The 23,463-nt window shown below is 47.4% G+C and overlaps 2 protein-coding genes across 3 annotated transcripts in view; both read left to right on the top strand.

Moving 5' to 3' along the window:
- Positions 1-14,519, top strand: part of SYNGAP1 (synaptic Ras GTPase activating protein 1) — a 32,887-nt gene extending 18,368 nt beyond the window's left edge. For both annotated transcript variants that reach the window (XM_027876488.1, XM_027876489.1), the window contains 10 exons: positions 36-180; positions 419-563; positions 2,013-2,249; positions 2,426-2,627; positions 2,872-3,050; positions 3,968-5,045; positions 5,300-5,473; positions 7,499-7,710; positions 8,975-9,065; positions 13,788-14,519. In XM_027876488.1, coding sequence (XP_027732289.1) covers positions 36-180; positions 419-563; positions 2,013-2,249; positions 2,426-2,627; positions 2,872-3,050; positions 3,968-5,045; positions 5,300-5,473; positions 7,499-7,710; positions 8,975-9,065; positions 13,788-13,934 — 2,610 coding nt within the window. In that variant the 3' untranslated portion in view covers positions 13,935-14,519. The remainder of the gene's footprint in view (positions 1-35; positions 181-418; positions 564-2,012; positions 2,250-2,425; positions 2,628-2,871; positions 3,051-3,967; positions 5,046-5,299; positions 5,474-7,498; positions 7,711-8,974; positions 9,066-13,787) is intronic.
- A 3,032-nt stretch (positions 14,520-17,551) lies between these two features.
- Positions 17,552-20,667, top strand: ZBTB9 (zinc finger and BTB domain containing 9). Its single transcript, XM_027876520.1, has 2 exons — positions 17,552-17,576; positions 18,144-20,667. Exon 2 carries the CDS (start codon positions 18,205-18,207, stop codon positions 19,615-19,617), a length of 1,413 nt encoding a protein of 470 aa, XP_027732321.1. The 5' UTR covers positions 17,552-17,576; positions 18,144-18,204; the 3' UTR covers positions 19,618-20,667.
- Positions 20,668-23,463: the final 2,796 nt, after the last annotated feature.

A 23,463-nucleotide genomic window follows, 5' to 3' on the forward strand; every position in this document is an offset into this window, starting at 1 on the left:
CTTCAGACTGACTTTTGTACTTTTTTGGTACTCAGGATTTCCTTTCTGACATGGCCATGACAGAGGTGGACCGGTTCTTGGAGCGAGAGCACCTCATATTCCGCGAGAACACACTCGCTACTAAAGCCATAGAAGAGTATCTGAGACTGATTGGGCAGAAATACCTCAAGGATGCCATTGGTATGGCACTTAGCTCCAAAACCCCAGCCCACAACATCCTTCCTTAGTCCCAGACCCTAAGCTGTATCTCACAATCCTAATCTGCCAAGTATAACCTCTCATTATAATCTTTCCCAGCTCAGATCCTCTAGGACCCCAGCCCCTGACCCAATTGACTTCTTGATGTACCTAGCCTTGACACTTCCCTCTGTCCTCACTTTGGAGATCGTGACCTTTCCTATGGTGGTGTGTTTCACAGGGGAGTTCATCCGAGCTCTGTATGAGTCTGAGGAAAACTGTGAGGTCGACCCCATTAAGTGTACAGCATCCAGTCTGGCTGAGCATCAGGCCAATCTTCGTATGTGCTGTGAGTTGGCCCTCTGCAAGGTGGTCAACTCCCACTGGTGAGACTTGGGACACTGGTTGGGGGGGGCAGGGAGGAAAATTTATGTGACACATATTTATTGAGCAAGTCAAGGAAACAGAGTTATACAAGAAATGCTACCTACCTACCAAGAATTTAGTCTAGTAAAGGAATATCCAAATTCACAGAAAACTTTATGAAACAAAGCAGCAAAAGTGCGTATGTGCATGGCACAATGAAAGTACTCTAGGAGTTCAGCACCTACTTCTTGGATAGGATGATCAAGAAAAGTTTCATGAAGGAAGTAGAATTTGACCTGGATTTTGAAAAATGGGTAGAATTTCCATAGATGGAGATTGAAGGATGGTGTGGTCAATCTAGCCAGAGAGAATGGCAGTAGCAAAGGCAAAGGGATGTATTTGGGAAGCAGCAAGTAAACTTCTTGGGCTGGAGTGTTAGGGAGCATGTAAGAGTTCTGGAAGATGGGATAGGAAACCTGTAGCTGGAGCCAGAATGTGAAATGCCTTGACTGTCTGTAGAGGAGTTTGAACTTCTCAGTATACTCAATAGATAGAGGGGAGATGCTGATGAATTTTGAGTAGGGGAAGGACATGACCAAAGCACTGCATTAGTAAGATTAATCTGTCTTTGGTGCATAGGTTCAGGTGGAAAGACATGAGGTGGTAAGAACCAACTAAGAGGCTATTGTAAAATCTATCCATAAGACAATAAGGGCCTGAATTAAGGAGGTGTCGGTGTGAATGGAAAAGAAGGAACAGATGTGAGAGAGGTTATGAAAGAATTGGGATTTTGTATCTGCTCTTAGCCAATAAGTGGGAATCAAAGATTTATGGGTTTAAAGCTTGGGTGATTGGGAGAATGGTTGTGCCATTAACAGAAATTGGGACATCAAGAGAAGAAGCAGCTGAGTTGGATTTAAAAAGATATGATGAGTATGGTTTTAGATATGTTGAGTTTGAGATACTGATGGAATGGGACAGGGGGTGGGGGGAAGGGATGAGGAGCCCTGGCTTGTTTCAGGGTTACATAGATTAAGCTTTGAGACTATTTGTCCCTGTTTCCTTGTAATCCAAAAGAGTTGGGTGTCTAAGCACCTTATATCTTATTAAGTGACTCCCCATCTCTATTCCATCCTTGTCTCCCCCTGGTGTCTGTGTTTCTGTCCTCCCCATTTTCTCCCCTGGCTTTATCTCATATGTTCTTCTGTCTCTCTCTTCCCTACTCCACCTCTCTATACCTCTTTTTCTTTTGACTTCCATTTCTTTCTTCTTCCATCTTTCTCCTACCCTATCTCTTTCTCTTCTATACCCTGTCCCTCTTTCTTCCTTCCCTCCCTGTCTCTCCTCCTGTCTTTCCCTTTAACTCTGTCTTACCCCCTCAGCATGTTCCTTGGGACCTGAGGGGTCTCTGGGACTCAGTCCCGGTCTCTCTCTCTCTTTCTCTCTCTGTCTCCCCTCCCTACCCTCAGTGTGTTCCCGAGGGAGCTGAAGGAAGTCTTTGCATCATGGCGACTTCGATGTGCGGAGCGGGGCCGAGAGGATATTGCTGACAGGCTCATCAGCGCCTCACTTTTCCTACGCTTCCTGTGCCCAGCTGTCATGTCCCCCAGCCTTTTTGGCCTTATGCAGGAGTATCCTGATGAGCAGACATCACGTACCCTTACCCTCATCGCCAAGGTCATACAAAACCTGGCCAACTTTACCAAGTGAGGGACACTCCATGGGGAGGGCATGAAGGGTTAAAGAAACCATGATCCATCAGGGAGCCATTGGGGAAACCCAGATCCTGTCAGATCCTGTACCCACAAAATCCCTGAGACAGAGCATAGGGGTGTGTTAATATGTGTGTGTGTAAACTTCCAACTCTTGACTTTTTGGCCAGGTTTGGCTCAAAGGAGGAATATCTGGCATTTATGAATGAATTCCTGGAGCTAGAGTGGGGATCCATGCAACAGTTCCTATATGAGATTTCCAACCTGGACACACTCACCAATAGCAGCAGTTTTGAGGGATACATTGACCTGGGTCGTGAGCTTTCCACACTGCATGCCTTGCTCTGGGAAGTGTTGCCACAGCTGAGCAAGGTGAGAGACCTTCCCCTCAAGGTTCGTTCCAGAGACATTTGCTACCTCCAATACCCCTTTAACTCCAGAGACTACCTGACCTTTAGGCATAGATTTCTTCTAAATCCCCCTCTCACCCCCCCACCCTCAATAGCAATGTCTTGATCTCTGAAGTACTGCCAAAGCTTATGAAGGTCATAAATACTCCTTTTCAACTGTGGAAACACTCTTAAAGCTTGTTAACTTCTCCCCATTATCCCTTTAGGAGGCACTCCTGAAGCTGGGCCCACTGCCACGCCTTTTGAATGATATAAGCTTAGCACTGAGGAATCCTCACATCCAAAGGCAGCCTAGTCGTCAAGGGGAGCGATTACAGGCCAAGCCCATGGTACTTCGTGGGCCATCTGCTGAGCTACAGGGCTACATGATGCGGGACCTCAATAGGTGAGAACCTTGATCCTCTTGTTCACATCCTACCCTCTAGGGATCCCTCCATCAGGGAACTCTTCTCTTCTACCCCAGCTCCTTACTGAAGTACTGACTATATGCAAAACCAGGAGAGAGGGAACCCCTTCCCTGGATCCCAGATTCTTCTACTTGGCAGAGCCACTTTGTGTGGTAGAGAAAAAGAAATAATTGATGCAGAGAACTTCATAGGTAGAAATCCTTAGTGACAAAAACATAGAATGTGAGACACTGTGAGTTGTGGGGCAGGGGTGGGAATCAATCCCAACTGGAGGGAGGAGTAAGCAGTCTATTTCTGATTATCTTTCCCTCTGTCCGTCCGTGCTTGTCCTTCTACCATCATTTTCCTTCTGTCCATACATGCCCATCCCTTCATCCCTTTTTCTCCCTCTGTGCATCTGTGCTCATTCCTTTCTCCCTCTCTGCATCTGTGTCTATTCCTCTATCCATCTTTCTCCAGCTCCATCGACCTTCAGTCCTTCATGGTTCGAGGCCTCAACAGGTGAGGGGCTCTCCCCTCCCCCTGTCCCTCTTCTCCTTTCCTCTTTCCTTTCCTTCCTTCTGAAACCCCCTCATCTCCTCCATATCTACCCCTCAGCTCCTTTTCCTCTCCCTCAGTTCTGCCCTTTCCTCCTTCTCTTCCCACTCTCCCCTCCCCCAGGTCTCTATTTTCCCTATCCCCTCCCCTCTTCTCTCCTTCTAGTGTCCTTTCCTTCAGTTCCTCATTCCCCTCTCCCCTATGTCCCTTCCCCTAACCCTACTTCTTTTCCCTAGGTTTCCCCTTTTCTCCCCATGAGTATCCTTGCTTGGGTCATGTTGGGCTGTGTCCTTCTAGTACCTCTGGTCTTACCATCTGCCTTGGTTTTTCCCCTGCCCCTCTCCATGTCTTCTTACAGCTCCATGGACATGGCCCGCCTCCCCTCCCCAACCAAGGAGAAACCCCCACCACCCCCCCCAGGAGGGGGTAAGGACCTGTTTTTCGTGAGCCGTCCGCCCTTGGCCCGCTCATCCCCAGCCTACTGCACAAGTAGCTCAGATATCACTGAGCCAGAACAGAAGATGCTAAGTGTCAACAAAAGCGTATCAATGCTGGACTTACAGGGTGATGGACCAGGTGGTCGCCTCAATAGCAGCAGTGTCTCCAACTTGGCTGCTGTTGGAGATCTTCTGCATTCCAGCCAGGCTTCCCTCACTGCTGCCCTTGGGCTCCGGCCTGCACCTGCTGGGCGCCTCTCACAGGGCAGTGGCTCCTCCATTACAGCTGCTGGCCTTCGACTGAGCCAGATGGGTGTCACCACCGATGGTGTCCCTGCTCAGCAGTTGCGCATCCCATTGTCCTTCCAGAACCCACTCTTCCACATGGCAGCTGATGGTCCTGGCCCTCCAGGGGGCCATGGAGGAGGGGGTGGCCATGTTCCACCCTCTTCTCATCACCACCACCATCATCATCACCAGCACCACCACCGAGGTGGGGAGCCCCCTGGGGACACCTTTGCTCCTTTCCATGGCTATAGCAAGAGTGAGGATCTATCTTCTGGGGCTCCCAAGCCACCTGCTGCCTCCATCCTGCATAGCCACAGCTACAGTGATGAGTTTGGTCCTTCAGGCACTGATTTCACTCGACGGCAGCTCTCACTCCAGGACAACCTCCAGCACATGCTGTCCCCGCCCCAGATCACCATAGGTCCCCAGAGGCCAGCCCCTCCAGGTCCTGGAGGAGGGGGTTCTGGAGGAGGAGGAGGAGGACAGCAACCTCCACTGCAGAGGGGCAAATCCCAGCAGTTGACAGTCAGCGCTGCCCAGAAGCCCCGACCATCTAGTGGAAACTTATTGCAGTCACCAGAGCCCAGTTATGGTCCTGCCCGTCCCCGGCAACAGAGCCTCAGCAAGGAGGGAGGAGGAGGAGGAGGGGGCAGTGGGGGCAGCAGCGGTGGAGGAGGGGGTGGGGGGCTTAAGCCCTCCATCACTAAACAGGTGAGGGAACAAAACAATAATTGGGTGAATCAAATGGGGAATGGGAAGAGAGAAAGAGGGAAGAAGGAACTGAGACCAGGGAGTTGGAGCTGAGAGTTTAGGTTTGAAAAGGGGTAGGTGATTTGGAGAGTCTGGGGTTGTGCTTGAAATTACACATCTAATTATCTCATCTCCAACTAGCTGCACTTCTTTTACTATGTATATTCTTGTTTCTCCCGTATTCTTTCCCCGGTGTTCTTTCCACAACACTCCAGCACTCTCAGACACCATCCACGCTGAACCCCACGATGCCAGCCTCAGAACGGACAGTTGCTTGGGTCTCCAACATGCCTCACCTGTCAGCTGACATTGAGAGTGCACACATTGAACGTGAAGAGTACAAGCTGAAGGAGTACTCCAAGTCTATGGATGAAAGCCGGCTGGATAGGGTACGCCTCCTCCACCATCTCAAATCTTCTTTCTATCTCTGTGGACCCTTCCTTGAGCTTCCCACTAGGATTTTTTGTTATGTACTCTCTTAGCTGCAGCTGTCCTCCTGGACCCCATTATACACATTAGAGACCTGTCATCACTTTTAGGCAGGACAGGGGCACATGTAACCTCTGGAGATAGAGTCCTGGGCTTAGTGTTTCAGGAATTAAGTAAAGAAAAGATGAAATCTCTTGCTTTCAGGATATTCCCAGTCTAAAGAGATACAGTTCTCACTCTTGGGAAGTTTCCTGTCTGATGGTAAAACATGGTCCCCACACATAGGGAATTCCCAATCTCATAAAGGACCCAACTCCTACCTTTGGGGGGTGCCCAAAGATGGAAGGAGGAGACATGTGGAAGGACATGTAGGCAGAATAGTGTGGTGGAGAAAGCACTGTACTTGAAGTCAGGTAGACCTGGGTTCATTCAGATCCCACTTCTGACCTTTATTAGCTGTGTGACAACAGACAAGTCATTTTATCTAAGCCTCAGTTTCCTTATCTGTAAAATTAGAAAGTTAGACTCCTTATCCTTTGGAGTCTCTCTCAGCTTTAAACCTGTAATCTGTGTAAACAACTGAAAATATATAGTCAATTCTCAGGTTTTTTTTATATTGAAAATCATATATTTTGTGGATTATCCACAGTAAAATTTGAAATCCTGAGTTAAATGCCCCGTGCTCAAAATTTCAGTAAATTTGTGCTCAGAGAAGGAAAATTTCCCCCTCCCTCAATTTTTTTAAGCACTAAAAATATACAATATCTTTGAATTATCTTGTTCCGTACTGTGTTACTGCTCCATATGGACAGTGGAATTGATGTACAATAAATGACAAAAATGCTTTTTAAAGAAGAGCTGAGGGGTGTTGAAGATTATGTTGAAGATTGGATAGGACTAATCAGAGGCTCCTGCAGGAAGAAAGCCACTTCAAGCCCAGGAGAGTGAGTTTGGGAGTGGGGGTGAGGTGGGGTGGGAGAGCTTTGTAGGAAAGCAAATTAACTAGAAGGAAGATTGTGGGTTAATGCAGAATGGAGGATAAGAGCTGAAGAACAGAAGTTCATTGGGGAAGGTTTTCTTGAGACTGTATCTTGGCAGTCTCCAAGGGGGCAATTTGTAATTCTAACTCCTTTCAGTAAAGGAAGGTCAATAGGTAAAAGTGTAACCTAAAAGATTTCAGCCAGATGTTAAGGAGAAATGAGATGAAGGGGGTGAACAAGGGCCTCCTTGAGGGAGAATGTTTGGGAAAGATTTTCAGTATTGAGAAGAGTCTGTGTTGGACTAGGTGTGAGCTACCTGAAAGCAGGGAGACGGACAGGGTTCTCCCCAAACTTGGAATTTTATAACCACTGCCATAGAGAGGACCCTTCATTTCCTAGCTTGCTTCCCTACATACTGCTTTGAACGGAGGAATAGTGGACTCCTAATTCATGACATCTCAAGGGAAGGAGACAGCCCAGACAAGAGAGTCAAATACAGGCCTACCCTTTCCTGTCTTCCATGTATTCTGAGCCTAGGGCAGAGAGGCATGTTAGTAAAAACTGGGGGTTAGTCTTTGACTTTACTTCCTGGGAAAGGGGCTTAGATTAGATGGTAAGATTCTAAAACTCCAGATATATGTACAGGTACATTTCTGTTTCTCTGAGTATGTGTCCATATGTGTCTGTATGTATACATGTTTATGTTCCTGTATGTACACCTGGGTTGAGCATTACTGGGTTTCTATTTCCATTGCCTAGATGTGTGACATCAGGGTGGGTTGGGATCTTCCCCCTGACAGGAGAGAGGAGGGGCATGTGTGTACTCAGCAGGCAGGTAAAGAAATGAGATTCTTGAGTTTCTTGCCTGAAAACAGTGGGTTTGGACTTTGTTCACAATGTAGTATAACAGTGTTTAGATGAGTTGGTGGGAGGGGAAAGGAGTCCATGTTTGGGTTAGGGTCGGAGTTGTCCCTCACAGTGCGGGGTGGTGTGCCCGGCGGGCAGGTGAAGGAGTACGAGGAGGAGATCCACTCGCTGAAGGAGCGGCTGCACATGTCCAACCGGAAGCTGGAGGAGTATGAGCGGAGGTTGCTGTCCCAGGAGGAACAGACTAGCAAGATTCTGCTGCAGTATCAGGCAAGGCTGGAGCAGAGTGAGAAGAGGTTGAGGCAGCAGCAGGTGGAGAAGGACTCTCAGATCAAGAGCATCATTGGCAGGTGAGGGGCGGCCTGGGAAGGGAGGGGTGGCAGAGAGTGTAACTGAAGAAGAGGATCAAGCTTAGCCCCTTGAGAGGATAAACAGTCCTTTTCAGCCCAGAAGATACAGATGTCCCAAGCACAGATGCCTCTCACACCCAGAAATGAGTTACCTGTCGTTTCTAATGGAGAATTGCCAAACATAAATGAAAAACCCTTCATAGAGTTTTATGTTTATCCTTCCTAGGGATAAACATTCCCCCAGGAAAAAGATGTTTCCTAACCCCTTAACCCCTATAGTATTTTGGAACTTACCTCTGAATCGTTAGAAAACTCCCCACTGCTGCCTAATCTCTACTGCCTCCACTTCCCTATATCCTAGGAAGGGACCCCAGACCTCAGATGATAACACCCTCAACCAAACCTGGTCATTACTATCTTCTCTCAGCCTAAACAAGGATTCTCAAACCTCATAAACCCCACCTTTCCCATTTCTGGGGAGTAGTGGACTGTCCATTCTCAGAAAGGAACTTCCAAACCTCAATGACTTCTCATCCTCAGCGAGTTTTCTCAGGCCTGAGGCAATGAAACTTGCCCCAGAAGATGCTGTCAGTAAAGATAACCCTAGGAACCCCAGAACTACCTTTGGGAACCCTCACCAGACTAGAAGAAAAGTAGGAGGTGGGGTGGAAGAGATTGGAGGCTATGTTGTAGGGTAGGGTGTCATGGTAATGGAGATGCTGGGAAGAGATGCCTCAGGACAGGGAGTTTGGGACAGGGGGCAGTGAAGTTGTCTTTGGTATAAGGGGTTTCTGGGAGGAGAGTTGTCATTACATTTCTAAGGGGGAATCCTGGGTGAGTATAGAGTAACCACAGGGTTAGAGGAAGGATACTAGAGGGAATTGTAGTGAGTCAGCAGTGTTAAGTGATTACCAGAAGGGGTATGCAAGGGGTCATAGTTTCATAGCATATCAAGAATTCCAAGGGACCTAAGAAGTTATTTACTCTACCTAAGTATTATGACATCCCAGATGAATAGTCATCCAGTCTTTAATTATTTCCAGTTATAGGGGACTATTAGAAGATAGTTATAGAATGTTTATAAATAATTGTAGTTCCTGGAGGGGGTTGCATAAATGGTTTCTGAGTGTTCTTGAGGGGAATAAATTTTTCTGGGGTGAGAGGGGCGAGTAGCTGTTTTTGGGGAGGGGGGAGGGTTAGTCTTATCTGGGTGGGATCTGAGCACCCTGCCCCCCATTAACCCCACTGAAGCCCGTCCCTTCAGGCTGATGCTGGTGGAGGAGGAGCTGCGCCGGGACCACCCCGCCATGGCTGAACCGCTGCCTGAGCCCAAGAAGAGGCTGCTCGACGCTCAGGTGGAAATTACAATGTCATTTATCTTCTCCGTGTCCCATCCCCATCCATCCCACTGTCCTTTGTGCTCCCAGTGCCACCAGTGAACCCATCCCAATCTCTAACCATCCCACTTTCATCTGTGCGCAGTGCTCTTAGAATCCTCCAGTGACCCCATTCTCATCCCATTGTCTGTGCCCCAGTCACTCCCAATAACATCTATCCACTGTCAGTACTCTGACCCTTCCTGTCTTTCCTACTCCTTTCTATATCCCAGACCCTTCTTTCAGGCCCGTAGTATTACTGTCCTTACCAGAGGTGGAAAATTCTGCCTTCCAGGAGCTATTCTGTGATAAAGTGTTATAAAAGCTATAATTCCCTGTGATAAGAGGGAATGTGGCAGAGGATGCTAGAATTTGCTAGGAGTTCTTGGTGAGATTAATAACCCCTCTCATAACTTCTGTTGTCTTGGCTACAGATTCATAATTTTCCTGACTACCCAATCTCTCCCAATGTCTACATCCTCTTTCAGCTACCCTTAAGGTGGTACTTAAATATAGTCATACCCCTTTCCCAAAGTTTCTGAGAGTGTACTGATATACCCTGGGGTCCTTCATCACTTGGTCCTCATTGATTACTGGCTGACTCAACTATCTTAACTCTTTGACCTTCCCACTCTCTCCCTTGGCCTTATTTTTAAGCCTTTTCTCTTCTCATCAACTAGCATTCAGGACCAAACCTCCTTGACCTAAGTTTCCCCATTAGCCCTCTGACCCTACCTTCATCTTGACCTTTTAACCTCATCCCATTATTCTCTTATTCTCCCTGACTTTACATCTTTTTACCCACTTGACTTAAATCTGACCCCTGATCCTACTGCCCCCCAGGCTCAACACTTTAGGTTCCAAATCCCTGACCCCATGACCCCACTCTCTCCCCCTGCAGCTCCTCATCAGGTAATTCTCCTGGTTCCGCTTTGGCTACTGGCGGAGGACACAGGGGGAGGTGACTCCGGACCACAGCAGGTTGGTCATGAAGCCCACTTCCCTCCACTCCCAAGAGACCCTTCTCACTCAGATAGCATACACAATTACCTGCCCTCCATACAGAGAGGATGCCTTCTCTCCAGATGCATTCACATCCACAGAAATTTTTCCCCATGATATGAGATACTACAACGGATGCCCTTCAGATTCTTCATTGATATATCCAGACATCTAATCAATGTTCCAAAACACTTCCCCGGAAATAATTCTCTGACAGCATTTACAAAAATACCACATCCCACAGAGACTTGCTTGACATATTCAGTAATCTTCCCCTCCCCTCATACACAAACCAGCCTACCCTAGAAAGAATCCCCTTTCCCTACACAAAGGTAGCCCTTCCCTCACTACCTTATCCCTGAACCTAATCCCCTTTCCTCTCCTCCCTCCCCCATTGACATCTGTCACCCCCCATTTCACCAGTGCAAATACTGAGCTTGGGAAGTTAGGGGAGGGGAGAATGTTGTAGAAACTAGGGCTGATGGGTTAGCAAGTCCTTCGTCATAGGGACCATGTTGATTGCAGCAGGTAGGTGTGCAAGGGGGGGGGCATTTTCCCTCTTTACCTTTTCTGTGTGTCTCTTCCCAAACCCTTTTCTTTCTCTTTCCCTCACTTCTTCCTTCCCTCCCCTTCCTCTGTTTTCCTCCTCCCTTCTTTTCTTCAATGTAAGGGTTGGAAGGCATCTGAGATTTATGACTCAGTTTCTCAGTGGAAGTGGAGTTTTAAAAGTAGGAGTTAAATCAGGGAGAGTTCAAGTAATATTAGAGCATTACCCTGACTGGAGAAGAAGGAATGGGTGGGACTCGAGAGGGAAGGGAATGGCAACGTTGCGAAAAGTTGCTTTTAACGGGTGTTACATTCAGATAAATGTCTCAACATGGAATCACTCACAGATACTGGAATGCTGGCATAGGCGTCTCTTTGTAGACAGGAAAAATGTCCTCATGAGATCCAGGGGTCTTATTCCTAGGTAGAGATGCCTGGTGGATAAAACCATGAAACCTGTGTAAAGCCCCCCTCTTTCTTTTGCCTAGCACATCCCACTTTTTCTGGTTGGCAGCCTTACCGCCGCAAGTGCCCCCCCCAAGACTGTGGGCTTTGTGTAAGAGACAAATGGGTCTTGTACTTAAAAAGCCAGTGAAGAATGATGGATCTGGAGTCGGAAGACCCGGGTTCAAATCCCACCTTTGCTGCTTTATTTCCTGTGTGACTTTGGGCAAGTCATTTCTTTCTGGGTTTCAGGTTCCTCATCTATAAAACGAAAGAGTTGAACTAAATGAACTTCTAAGTTCTCTTAGTTCTAAAATGTCTTTCCAGCTCTAAATCTGTGATTCTATGAAAATAAATGGGAACTTGTCCTGTTAACTTCTGACCTCATATTTTATCTGACCTAAGATATTTTAATTTCTTATTGATCTGCAATAGAGAGTGAGGTTCTTATATTGTTATTTTAACATTATCTGCCAGCTCACTTTTTCTCTCAAGTATAGTTACTGATAAACAAATGCAAAATAGGACCTCATTACTTAAAGGAAACTTGTGGTGATTTATAAAATGAATAATTAAATCATAACCTAATTTGCCTACTTTCCAAATTTAAGTGTATGGCGGTGTATAGGGGGCATGCCTCTAAGCTGTTTCCAGCTGACTCTCCAGAGGAAAGATGGGGTTTGAAATTCTTTCTCCCTGCCCCCCCATACACTCAGTATTCCCTAAAATACTTTATTATCTTTTTTCTTCTGACAATTCTCCAAGAAAATGTATGCTAGACACATTACAGGTTGAGAGGGAGGGCAGCTCAGTTTAGAATGAGGAATTGGTGCCCTTGTGAGAGGTGAGCTATTTGTTCCTAGGATAGAGGAAGGGGAAATGATCTCTGGGTAGAAGGAGTGATAAATTATACCTTCACTTCAATTTTATGATTCCTCAGGGAGTAGTCAGATAAACTTCACATTTCAAATCTTACTCTCCAAAGCCAACCATAAATAATTTGAGATTTCGTCTGGACCACAGTGTTTGGATTATTTGGGGTTCTGTCTCCCTGCCATTAAAAGTGAATCATTTTGTGCTTGCATTAGAAAAAAAACGAAGGGAAGAACCTGAGAGGAAGAATTTTAGATAGCTCTTTCATTCCTTCTCAACAAAAGAAATAGAAGCAGGAGGATAAGAGCAAGACTGAGAGTTAGGTGCCCCTCTTTGACTCTGAGAGTATAGTTAGAGAACAGACCTCAAAGCTAGGAAGACTGGGTTCAAGTCCTGCCTCTGACACCCAACTGACTGTCTTTGACCCTGGGCAAGTCACTTGACTTCTTAGTGAGCTAAGGAGAGGTTCTTCACCCAGTAGTTCCCTATACCAGTGAAATAACATGTCTAGCCTCTATGCCTCTTTGATATTAAGGCTAAGCAGAATAACTGAAGGAAAGATGGGCTTGAAAAAAAGGTGAGGCCTATTCAGGTTTCTGGAAGTACAGAGATTGGAGGACAGGGAGTTACTGCCCTGGTCCCTAGTCATTTCTGATGTAAGAATGAGGGGGAGACAGCCACTCTTTCCTGTTATTTTAATAACATTTCCTCTCAATAGGACTGTACTCCTCAAACCCTCTCTTCACATGGGTGACCCTCCCTAATTTGGAATATATTATAATTGGGGGGAGGCTGGTCTTAAATAAAAGACATCTGGGTGATAGAGTATTTAAAAGAAATGGAGTTATTATTTTAAAATACATACCGTAACTAGAACTCAGCTAACAGTGTTTCCTAATTGAGGCCCTTAGGAAACCTGATTTAATGAATACACAGGAAAGAAAAGTTTGTTCTTTTGTATAGGTTAAATATCTCCCCTGCAGTCACATTTCTACCACTAATTTGCTCAGCACACCCTTTCTTCATAGAAAAAAGTAAACTTCAGTCCATTCTTTGTTCATGTTATCACAAATTCTAAATCAGTGGGGGTCCAGATTAATGAGATTTTTTGTATAGCCCCCCCAATACTGCCCCTGTTCCCTAGTCACAAAATTCCTAGCATAGTTCAGAGTGTATTCAGGCAAAGATATGAGTATTCAGGTGAGGATAGAGGAGGTTAGGTTAGTTGTGGAGGAGGTAGGATTAGAAAATAGCTAGCATTTATATAGTACTTTAAGGCTTGCAAAGGGCATTACAAATATCATCTTATTTAATTCTCAAAACTACCTTGGGAGGTAGGTGCTGCTATTGTCCCTGTCTTACAGATGAAGAAACTGAGGCAGGCCTAGATATTAAATGATTTGCCCAGGGTCACACAGCTAGTAAGTGGCTGAGGTGGGATTTGAATTCAGTTTTGTCTGGTCTCTAGATCTCCTCTTCTGTAGGCCGCTCTGTGCCTTCTAGCTGTCTAGATTAGACGGGGTCCTTTATTCTTCTGAGCTAGTGTCTTGGTTTGACTCCCTGGTTCAAGTGCCCTCAACTTGTACAAGGGGATGTGGGTCTGGAGGAAAGGATAATACCTTCCTCTCCCCTCTCTACCCCTCCCAGAGGATGCAGCTTCTTTGATGAAGGTGAGAAATGAGATGTGTGGGGAGGGCTGAGGGAGGAACAGAGGGTGAGTCCTGGGGTTGGGGTGGAAACCATGGTTGTTGGGGAAGGTTGGTTGGTGGGGACAGAAATGAGAACCCCTTGAAGCGTCTCAATAAGTCCGCGCTCTCCCTCTTTGGTGTCTTGCAGGAGAGGCAGCTTCCCACCTTGGGTCCAGCAAACCCGCGTGTGACGCTGGCTCCACCCTGGAATGGCCTGGCTCCCCCACCCCCGCCACCCCCACCCCGGCTGCAGATCACAGAGAACGGCGAGTTCCGAAACACCACGGACCACTAGTCCACCCAGCCTCATTGACATCTGTCAACCCTACCACTACCATCTCCAACCCTGGACCACCGCCTGCCAGAGACCAGATGTCGCCGAGGGACCAAGGGACTGACTTCTCTGTGGGAATGACTCCCACCCCTACCCACCATTCTTCAGGGGAGGGGGCTGGGGACCCTCAAACTCTCCTTCCCTTTCTGCTGGGGCAATGCCTCCCGTATGTCTCCCCAGGGCTCTCCTTTGAGGGCCCTTGCCTCTCATACATCTCCCTTCCACTCTGGGGTGCTATCCCCATCTTCTGCCTCATTCCCACTCCCCTGAGCACCGGGGGACAGTTCCCACTCCCATCTTGGGGGGTGTGACACCTCCAAACTCTCAACTTCAGGGTGATTTTTTAGCTGTAACCAGAGCCGACAATCTAACTCCCCCATCCCCCCATTTTGGCCTCCCCTGCCCCCCTTGTTATGGGGAGGGGTCCCCAGATGGGGGCCCTACACCCCTTTGATTTCTCAGGAGCGCCTGGGGGGGCTCAGCACGCACAAACTCCTTCTCCTTCCTCCATTCTTCTTAAACTCACTCCCTCCCACCTTGACCCTAGATGGGGAGGAGGGGGCCACTAGGGGCAGGGAAGGAGGGGTTGGGCAGGGGGGATGGGAGTCTTCTCCCCTTCCTCCCGCACCTGATCTGCTCTTGGCTGGTCCCAGAGCGGGGTGAGGGGTCTTATGCCCCAGCCTCCCCTGGTGTGTTGGGTGGGTGGGTGGGAGAAATGAGGCAACAGGGAGAGGTTGGGGTTTACGAGGGTGGTGTGTGTTTATGGGGACACCAATTTATCTGCCTCCCCTAATTCTCTCCTGCTCCCTCCCTCCTGCTCTTTCCCTCCCCTTGGTCTCTACTCCCAGGGGGAGGGGGGAACTTAATCTAGGAAAAGCCATGTCTCTCTCCCCCGAGGGTGGGGTGGCGTAGGGGGCCCCCTTCCGTGTCTCTGTCCCCTTGGGAGGTGGGACAGGGCTGGGCTTCCCTCTTCCCCTCCCCACTTCCCCCTCTCCAATTCTCTTACCGCCAGCTCCACAATTTTTCGGTGTTTCCCTCTGTACATAGCTCTTTGGTGGGATGGGAAAGGTAGGATGGATGAGGTTTGGGGAGGTGGGCCATGGGGGAGGAGGGAACCCCCTCTTTGGTGTCCCCTTCCCCTAACTGCCATCCTCTCTCCCTGCCTTGCTCTTTTCTTCTTTTGTTTGGTATTGGGGCCCTCGCCCTACTGCCCTACCCCATCTTCCCATATTATTCTTTTGTATGGACAGTTCTCCCACAATTCCACTCTCCTCACATACCCAGCCGGGGCCGAATTTATAGTATATAGAAGTTGTAAATATGTGAAATTTTATCCCCTGTGCCCTTCTCTCCTTTGCTCTCCCCAAATTGAGGCCCCACTTCAGTGCCCCTGTTTCCTTCTCCCATCTTTGGCTGTTGTAATTATCTGGGGTTTGTACTGTACATATCCAGGGTGTGTGTGTGTGTGTGTGGGCTGGGGGGTGATTCCTCTGTACAAAGCTTCCTGGCCCTCCCCTCTTCTGTGCTCCCCATCCACCCTTCTAAGGGTGGGAGACTTGCCCTACCTCTGGTTATTTTTTTTCTCGTTATATGCCCCAAATCCATCTACAGCCTTCTCTGTCCCCCCTCACCATCCTATTTTTCTCCACTCCCAGCCCCATTTCCTTTTTTTCTGGAGTGTGTGGTGAAACAGAAAATCATGTTTAATAAAAGGAGATTGTTCTTTTATTGCTGTGCTCCTGACTTTCTCCCTGCCCAACCCATGCAGGAACACCCCCCCCCCCCATAGTAGTAGTGGGATCTCCTCAGTGAAGGCAAGACTGGGAGCCATTGACTACATTATTCCCCTCTATGATGTCACAACCTCTGCTCTGACTTGACTACTCTGATTTATTTTAAAGTTATTAAGGGCTGGCACTCTGGGGGAAGGGTCCTCCCTTTTCAACCAGAAGGGCCTCTTTTTAGGCTATCTCCCTGCCCTAAATTTGGAACTTGCCTTACCTCTCATGGAGCTCGTTGTTTTCGCCCTACATACACCAGGGCATATGCCAAGGATGGCCAGACTGACCAAGAGGTAGGGGTTAGGATTGACTGATACTTGGATAAAGGGCTGCAATAAATTTATTTTTCAAAAACTTATTACCCCCACGTTTTTTTCTCTATTGTTGGTTGGCTAAGGGCAGCACAATTAGGTGGCACAGTGGATAAGAGTGCCAGACCTGGAGTCAGGAAGACTCATCTTCCTGAGTTCAAATCTGGCCCTAGACACTACCTGCATGACTCTGGTCAAGTCACTTTACCCCGTTTGCTTCAGTTTCCTCATCTGTCAAATGAGCTGGAGAAGGAAATGGCAAACTACTCCAGTATCTTTGCCAAGAAAACACCAAATGGGGTTCACAGAGTTGGACAAGACTGAACAGCATCAAATGGTTGGTTAAAGCAGCTTCACATGTCTCATGTAATATTTCTAGCACTTTGTGTCTTGGTGTTGGAAGCTCCTTATTTGACAATCCTTAAAGTTCCCAAAAGACAGGTTCCCTATACTTTTAATGATAGAGTAAACACAATCCATAATAGTTATTATTATGGTAGTTTCAAGGTTGACAAATGAAAGACTTGGCTTTAGGGCCAGAATTTGGTCATCTTCGGTATGAGCCGAGTTTATCTGTTACTTCTGTCTTCAAAATACCTTCTCCACAGAAGACAACTCTCCCACCCCTACCCCATTTCCAGCCTGGTAGAATGGTTAAGTCTATTGCCCTTTCTTTTAAATGGTTATAAAAGCCAATGTTCTTTTCCCCCCGATGCTTGTCAAGCCCTGGTGAAAGTGGCCAATCTTTTTTTTTTTTTAATTTTTATTTCATTTTCTCCACTTAGTAGTATTTTATTTTTCCAATTACATATAAAAAGTTTTAAACATTTTTATAAAAAAAATTTTGACTTCCAAATTTTTCTTCCTCCCTCCCCTCTCCTCCCCCTTCCTTAAGACAGCAAGCAATCTCACATAGGTTATACGTGTACAATCATGTTAAACATAAACATAAGTCATGTGAAAGAAGACTCAGAACAGAAGAGAAAAACCACGAGAAAGAAAAAAAAAGTGAAAGTAGTGTGTTCCGATCTGCATTCCGACTCCCTAATTCTTTCCGTGGATGTGGACAGCATTTTCCTTCCTGAGTCTTTTGGAATTGTCTTGGATCATTGGAGAAGGGCTAAGTCTATCAAAGTCGGTCCTCATAGCACAATGTTGTTACTGTGTACGATGTTCTTTTGGTTCTTCTCACTTCACTCAGCATCAGTTCATGTAAGTCTTTACAGGTTTTTCTGAAGTACACCTGCTCATCGTTTCTTATAGCACAATAGTATTCCATTACATTCATACACCACAACTTGCTCAGCCATTCCCCAACTGATGGGCATCCCTTCAATTTCCAATTCTTTGCCAGAAGGTAGCCAATCCTGACGAGGCTTGTATGCGCTGCAAACGCTGACTTCTGATTGGTCGCCGTAGCAGGCCCCGCCCAATCGCGTCGAGGCTGGTGTCGGGGCGCGGAGGCGGCGGCGCGTTTCCTGCTAGCGGACAGCTCGAGTTCCCGCCTGGAGGTACAGCTGGGGAGGGAGGAGGGGTTCCGAGGCTCCGGGGAACGGGAGGCTGGGGAAGGGGCCGGCGCAGAGCCCCGCGGGCGCCCGGGAGCGGGCTCAGGATGGCGCGGGCGGGGCGCCCGCTTCCGGAGTCGGAGGGCTTTTAGAGGTGGGGAACCTGCGGCCTTAAGGCCACGTGTGGCCTTCTAAATCCTCAAGTGCGGCTTTTTGACTGAACCCAGATTTTGTTCTGTAAATTTGGATTCCGTCAAAAGGCCGCACTTAAAGATTTAGAAGGCCACACGTGGCCTTAAGGCCGCAGGTTCCCCACTCCTGGCAGGACTTGGGGACAGCCGGCGTGCTACTGGCCGTGGCCGGGGTTCGAGGCGAGAGCGCGCGGCGGCTTGAGTGGAGCCGGGGCGGCCGCCCACCCCAGGACCGCGGGCCACGCCCAGGAAGCCGCCGGCCGCCGCGGACGGGAGGAGAGGGGCGTCCGGGCTCGGAAAGTTGGGCAACTCGTGTAGAGGCGAGGGGACACGGAGCCTCCCCCGGCCGGGGCGGCTCTGAGGCGGTGCCTTTCCTCCACAGCCGCCGCCCGCCCGCTCGTGAGAGGGCCTGCCTCATCGGCCCCTCCCCTCCTCCGGACACCATGGATACCCCCGGCTCCTTGGCCCCGGTGCCCCCCTCCCCCGTCGGGGTCCCGGCCCCGGCCCCCTCATGCCCTGCCTCGGTCCCCAGGACAATCCAGATCGAGTTTCCCCAGCATAGCTCCTCCCTCCTGGAGGCCCTCAACCGCCACCGTCTGGAGGGCAAGTTCTGCGACGTGTCCCTCCAGGTGCAAGGCCGGGAGCTCCGGGCGCACAAGGCGGTGCTGGCCGCCGCCTCTCCCTATTTCCACGACAAGCTTCTCCTGGGGGATGCGCCGAGGCTTACCCTGCCCAATGTCATCGAGGCCGATGCCTTCGAGGGGCTGCTCCAGCTCATCTACTCCGGGCGCCTGCGCCTGCCACTGGACGCGCTCCCTGCTCACCTCCTGGTTGCCAGCGGCCTGCAGATGTGGCAGGTTGTGGATCAGTGCTCGGAGATCCTGCGAGAGCTCTGCGAAGGCACCTCCAACCACACCCTCCTCCTCTCTTCCTCCTCTTCTCCCGGGGTGTGGTATTCCCGCCCAGCCCCACCTCAGCCTCCCGTACAGCCCCCCACTCCAACCGAGAGCCCTGCTGTAGGAATGGGGGGTGAGCTGGGAGAGGTGCTGCAGATTCAGGTAGAAGAAGAAGAGGAGGAGGAGGAGGAGGAAGAAGAACAAAGAGCCTTACCAGTTGTCCCTCAAACCCCACAAACCCAAAGAGTGGCAGGGGGGACCCCTCGTCCTCGTGCCCCCAATTCGCTGCCCATGTCTACCACCACCCGTAGGTTACCAGATGGTGAAGGAATCTCAGCTGAACCTCCCGCCCCTCCTACACCACTGCCCCCCAAAATCTTCTACATTAAGCAAGAGAAGCTTGATCTTGAGGAAGAAGTAGCTGGGGGTGGGGGCCAGCCTGAGGGAGGAATGGACGAGTCCAGAGAAGGATTTCCTAGTGGGGGCGCTGGAGCAGGTGGAGGGGATCTTGGATTCCTGCTGCCTCCCAGTGCAGGGGGAGCTTCCAGTGGAGGTGGCCCATCATGGAAACCAGTAGATCTGCATGGGAATGAAATCTTATCAGGGGGTGGTGGGCCAGGAGGGACGGGACAAGCCGTGCATGGGCCAGTAAAGTTAGGGGGAGCACCTCCCCCTGATGGTAAGCGCTTTGGCTGCCTGTGTGGGAAGCGGTTTGCAGTGAAGCCAAAACGGGACCGCCACATCATGCTGACCTTTAGTCTCAGGCCTTTTGGCTGTGGTGTCTGCAACAAACGATTCAAACTCAAACACCATCTGACTGAGCACATGAAGACACATGCAGGAGCCCTGCATGCCTGTCCTCACTGTGGTAGAAGATTCCGTGTCCATGACTGTTTCCTTCGGCATCGAGAGCTCTGCAAGGGCCAAGGCTGGGCCACTGCTCATTGGACATACAAGTGATGGCTTACATCAGACATTGACTCCCCCCAAAATAAGTGGACAAACTTTATGATGAACTTCCTTGTGGAGGTTGAGAGTGACCATTAATCCTAGCTGCAAGTGTTAGGAGGGTGGATTGCCTTAACAGTTGGTTACTCATATGCTGTATTCCAGGATGTGGCCCTCAGCCTTACAATTCTGGAAATCCACTTTAATTAGATCACCTGGCAGATGATCTAAGTCAGGTCCTAGGGAAATTGATTCTTGCACACCAGAATGCCTATTTATTATATTTTACTGAAGGATTTCCCTCACCTGAGAACCAACACCAATTAGGCACCTTCTTTCTTAGAAGGATGCCCACCCAGGAAGCCAAATTTAAGATGGAAGGATTCATACAGCAAAGGAGTGGTCTTAAAGAAATGTTTAACTTGGTCTATATTGTAAGTTAAAGGATTCCTACTCTATAGATAAATCTGTCTGAGGAACTAAATTCAGGCATTCAGAAGCTGATCTGTTACCCACTAGTTTATTGACTGTTGGGCAGAATAACCAAGGCCTTCCTCCAATTCTTGCTTCATTATATAGCAGATTCTCTACTGTTCACTTTATATGATCCTTTGCCACTGTGATCCACTTTTGGAGCTAGACTTTTTTATATCTGAGATGGACTGGTTCCCACTCATCTCATCCATGATCCTCTTATTCTTAGTCTGAGGATATCTCCTCTATGACCCATTTGCCCAAGGCTTATTTTCTGTAACACTGATGCGTATTCCAATAGTCCTAGAGAATGTAGTTATGATGACAAGTGATCATGCTGACTGGAATGTGACAACCACTGACCCAGGACATGAACGCTTACCTCATTTTCTTCCAGGCCTGAAACACTTCATACAGAACATAAAGAGATGACTATGTTTAGAAAGACCCAAGGGCTGGGATCATATGACTGGCCCTGAAGACTTAACAGAAGTGCCCAGGCTCAATGTACAACGCTACCCCCACCTCCACACAACTGAAGCATCAGGGTACTTTATTACTTCAAATAAATACAGTTCTGAACCCTTACTAGCAGATATGACTTGATTATATGTTTGGATATGAGAGCAGACTTTGGGTGATTAGCAGGTGTGTGAGAGATTAAGTATGTTAGATAGTTTAGAGGTGGGGATAGGATATGGGTGTGTCTGCTTGCTTTTCATGACTTATGTATGTGTGTACCAACACTATGCGGTTTTTTTTCTTGTTTTGTTTTTTTTGGTGAGGCAATTGGGCTTAAATGACTTGCCCAGAGTCACACAGCTAGTGAGTGTTAGGTGTCCGAGGCTGGATTTGAACTCAGATCCTCCCGACTCCAGGGCCAGTGCTCTATCCACCGAACCACCTAGCTGCCCCCAACTATGCATTTTTCAACTGCAGCTATACTGTCTGAATGCTTAGGAAAATGTCTCCTCTTTATGTAAGTCAGGACCTATTTGTTTCTTAATAAAACGAAGGGACAGGACTAGTTCAGTTTCACAAAAATGGGTCCATAGTTAAAAAAAGATTTTTTTTACCAGTACATAAACTTTTGCTAACAAGAGTTCTTAAAATTTGTAAGTTTAAAAAACTCAGTTCTCCCTTCTTCCTTGCTTTTATCTATTTCTCCAAGTCCCTGATCCTGAACCCTGGAAAACCATTATGTTGAAGCTGTTATGAATGAATGACATTTCTGTCATTCCACAACAGAGTTTGGGTTGGGATGCACTGGATTACCTGAATTCTAAGGTCCCTTGGTCTGACATTGAGTCCCAGAATCCTTGCTTGAAGGGGTAAAGAGAATAAGGTGAGAATTCTATCTAGTCCTTCTACCACTCACTTCAGCTAACTAAAGATAAGTTTAAAAAGTGAAAACATTGAATATATTAGCATCTTCACCAGAAGGTGAGCAAAGGCCAGAAGAGCACACATGATGCAATCAATTTTGTCATTGTATCTGGTGGAGGGAAACAGAATAAAATAATTTGGATGATCATCAACAGATTCTGTTCATCTTTGCTCTTCCATCTGTTTCAGTGTGAAGTCCATTATATGGGTATGCCTTGATAAAAGATATTTTTTGAACATGTAAAGATCCATGCTTTCCTCAAGATTGAGTACTCCACTGATACATATTGCAGCCCTTCCATAACTTGTTCACTGTTAGTCTTGACCGTCATTAACCAAAAATGCTCCATAGATGATCTGTGTAGGACTGCTAGAAGAAAAAAAAATTGAAATTTACAAAACATTGAAAAATTGATATTCACTTTACAAAAGAGGGTTTCAAAATGGAGATCTTTGCCCCAACAGTGCCTTTATGTCCTGATTCAAGTTACAGTCTGGATGACCAATATGCAAGGCACACTGGGAGTAAGAAATGAGAGTGTTTCCAACCCAGGCAGTGACCAAATGTATACTAACAGTATGCTGAAGTGATTAGGGCAAACACAAGCTGAAAGCCAAACACCTGACCAAGTAAGGATGTGTGTATGAAACCTATACAAAATCAATGTATAGCCTGCTTAAGCTACACAAACCCAATAGGGCTTTTTCATCTAAAACTTGGTTAGAGCTCTAAAGCAATTCCCTCATCTGACACTAAGATCTTGATAGCTAAAGGTAATATAGGTCTGCAACTACAGGGAGTATAACATTTTATCAAGAGAAAAAAGAGATTGAGAGATTTTAAGTTTATTTCCATTTTCCTAATTCTGTAGTTAGAGCTGTCCAAAAACACAATGAGCTGTATCAGGAGGTAAGCACCTCATATATGTAGCAAGGTCTTAAAAAGGTCCTGGAACACCATTTATCAGGGATGCTACAAAGGGAATTCTTATACAAGTACAGGTTGGACCAACCAGATGGCCTCAAATATCTCTTCCAATTCAGAGTTTATGATTCTCAACATTGAACAAAGCAGTTAATAAGGAGTTCCATTATAACAGGCCCATGAGAGCCTCCCAAAACAAATGGATGTGTATATAAGCTAAGCAATACAATAACACCAACTAAGGCAAAAGCAACTTCCCAGGTTGCAGACCTAAAAATATATGGTCCTAGCATGAGCAATGAGTGCTTGAGGGGAGGCAACGGATGGAGTGGATTACACGGTGGCCTTAAAATCAGGGCTTCTGGTTTTTTTTTCCAACAAATTTAACCAAAACTAGAATAGGTTTAATTAGTAGAGGGTGTTTTGTTTTCCTAATGAAGTTTTTGAAAAAGCAGGTTATTTTACCCAGGTCAGAATGAAGAAATGGAACTATTAGGTTAATGTAGCTAATTCAGTTTTCATCTTCCTTTTCTCTACTTGGGGCATAGGACCAGGGAGCAGCAGTGAGCCTTCCCTATCCCTGGCCCTGGTATGAGTCAAGGGAGAGTGAGTAAGGGGGGATACCAGCTGGCTAAATTCTTGCTTTTGCTTCTTACCACCTATGTGACCTTGGGCAAACTATTTTCTGGGTCTCAGTTTTCTCATCTGTAAAATGAGGCAGTTGAAATGGTTTCTAATAGTAGCTAGCATTTATGTAGCACTTTAAGATTTGCCAAGCACTTTACAAATATCTCCTTTGATCCTCAGAACAACCCTATGAGGTAGGTGCTATTATTATTTCAATTTTATAGATAAGGAAACTGAAGTAGAGGTGAAGTAACTTGCCTGGGTCACACAACTAGTGTCTGAGACTGAATTTGAACTTGGGTCTTCCTTACTCCAGGTCTAGTAGTGTATCCATTGTGCCACCTAAACTTATCTCTAAGGTCCTTTCAACCTCTCAATTTACTAAATTTAATGGAAATGTACCTTGCTTCCTCCAAAACCACTTTCTTATTATTCTGAGAGTCTAC

The sequence above is a fragment of the Vombatus ursinus genome, unplaced genomic scaffold, assembly GCF_900497805.2.
Source record: "Vombatus ursinus unplaced genomic scaffold, bare-nosed wombat genome assembly UNPS02014811.1, whole genome shotgun sequence".
NCBI lineage: Eukaryota > Metazoa > Chordata > Mammalia > Diprotodontia > Vombatidae > Vombatus > Vombatus ursinus.

Excerpts from the sequence above, each read along its gene's own strand:
- ZBTB9 (XM_027876520.1), top strand. The coding sequence starts at position 18,205 with ATGGATACCCCCGGCTCCTTGGCCCCGGTGCCCCCCTCCCCCGTCGGG.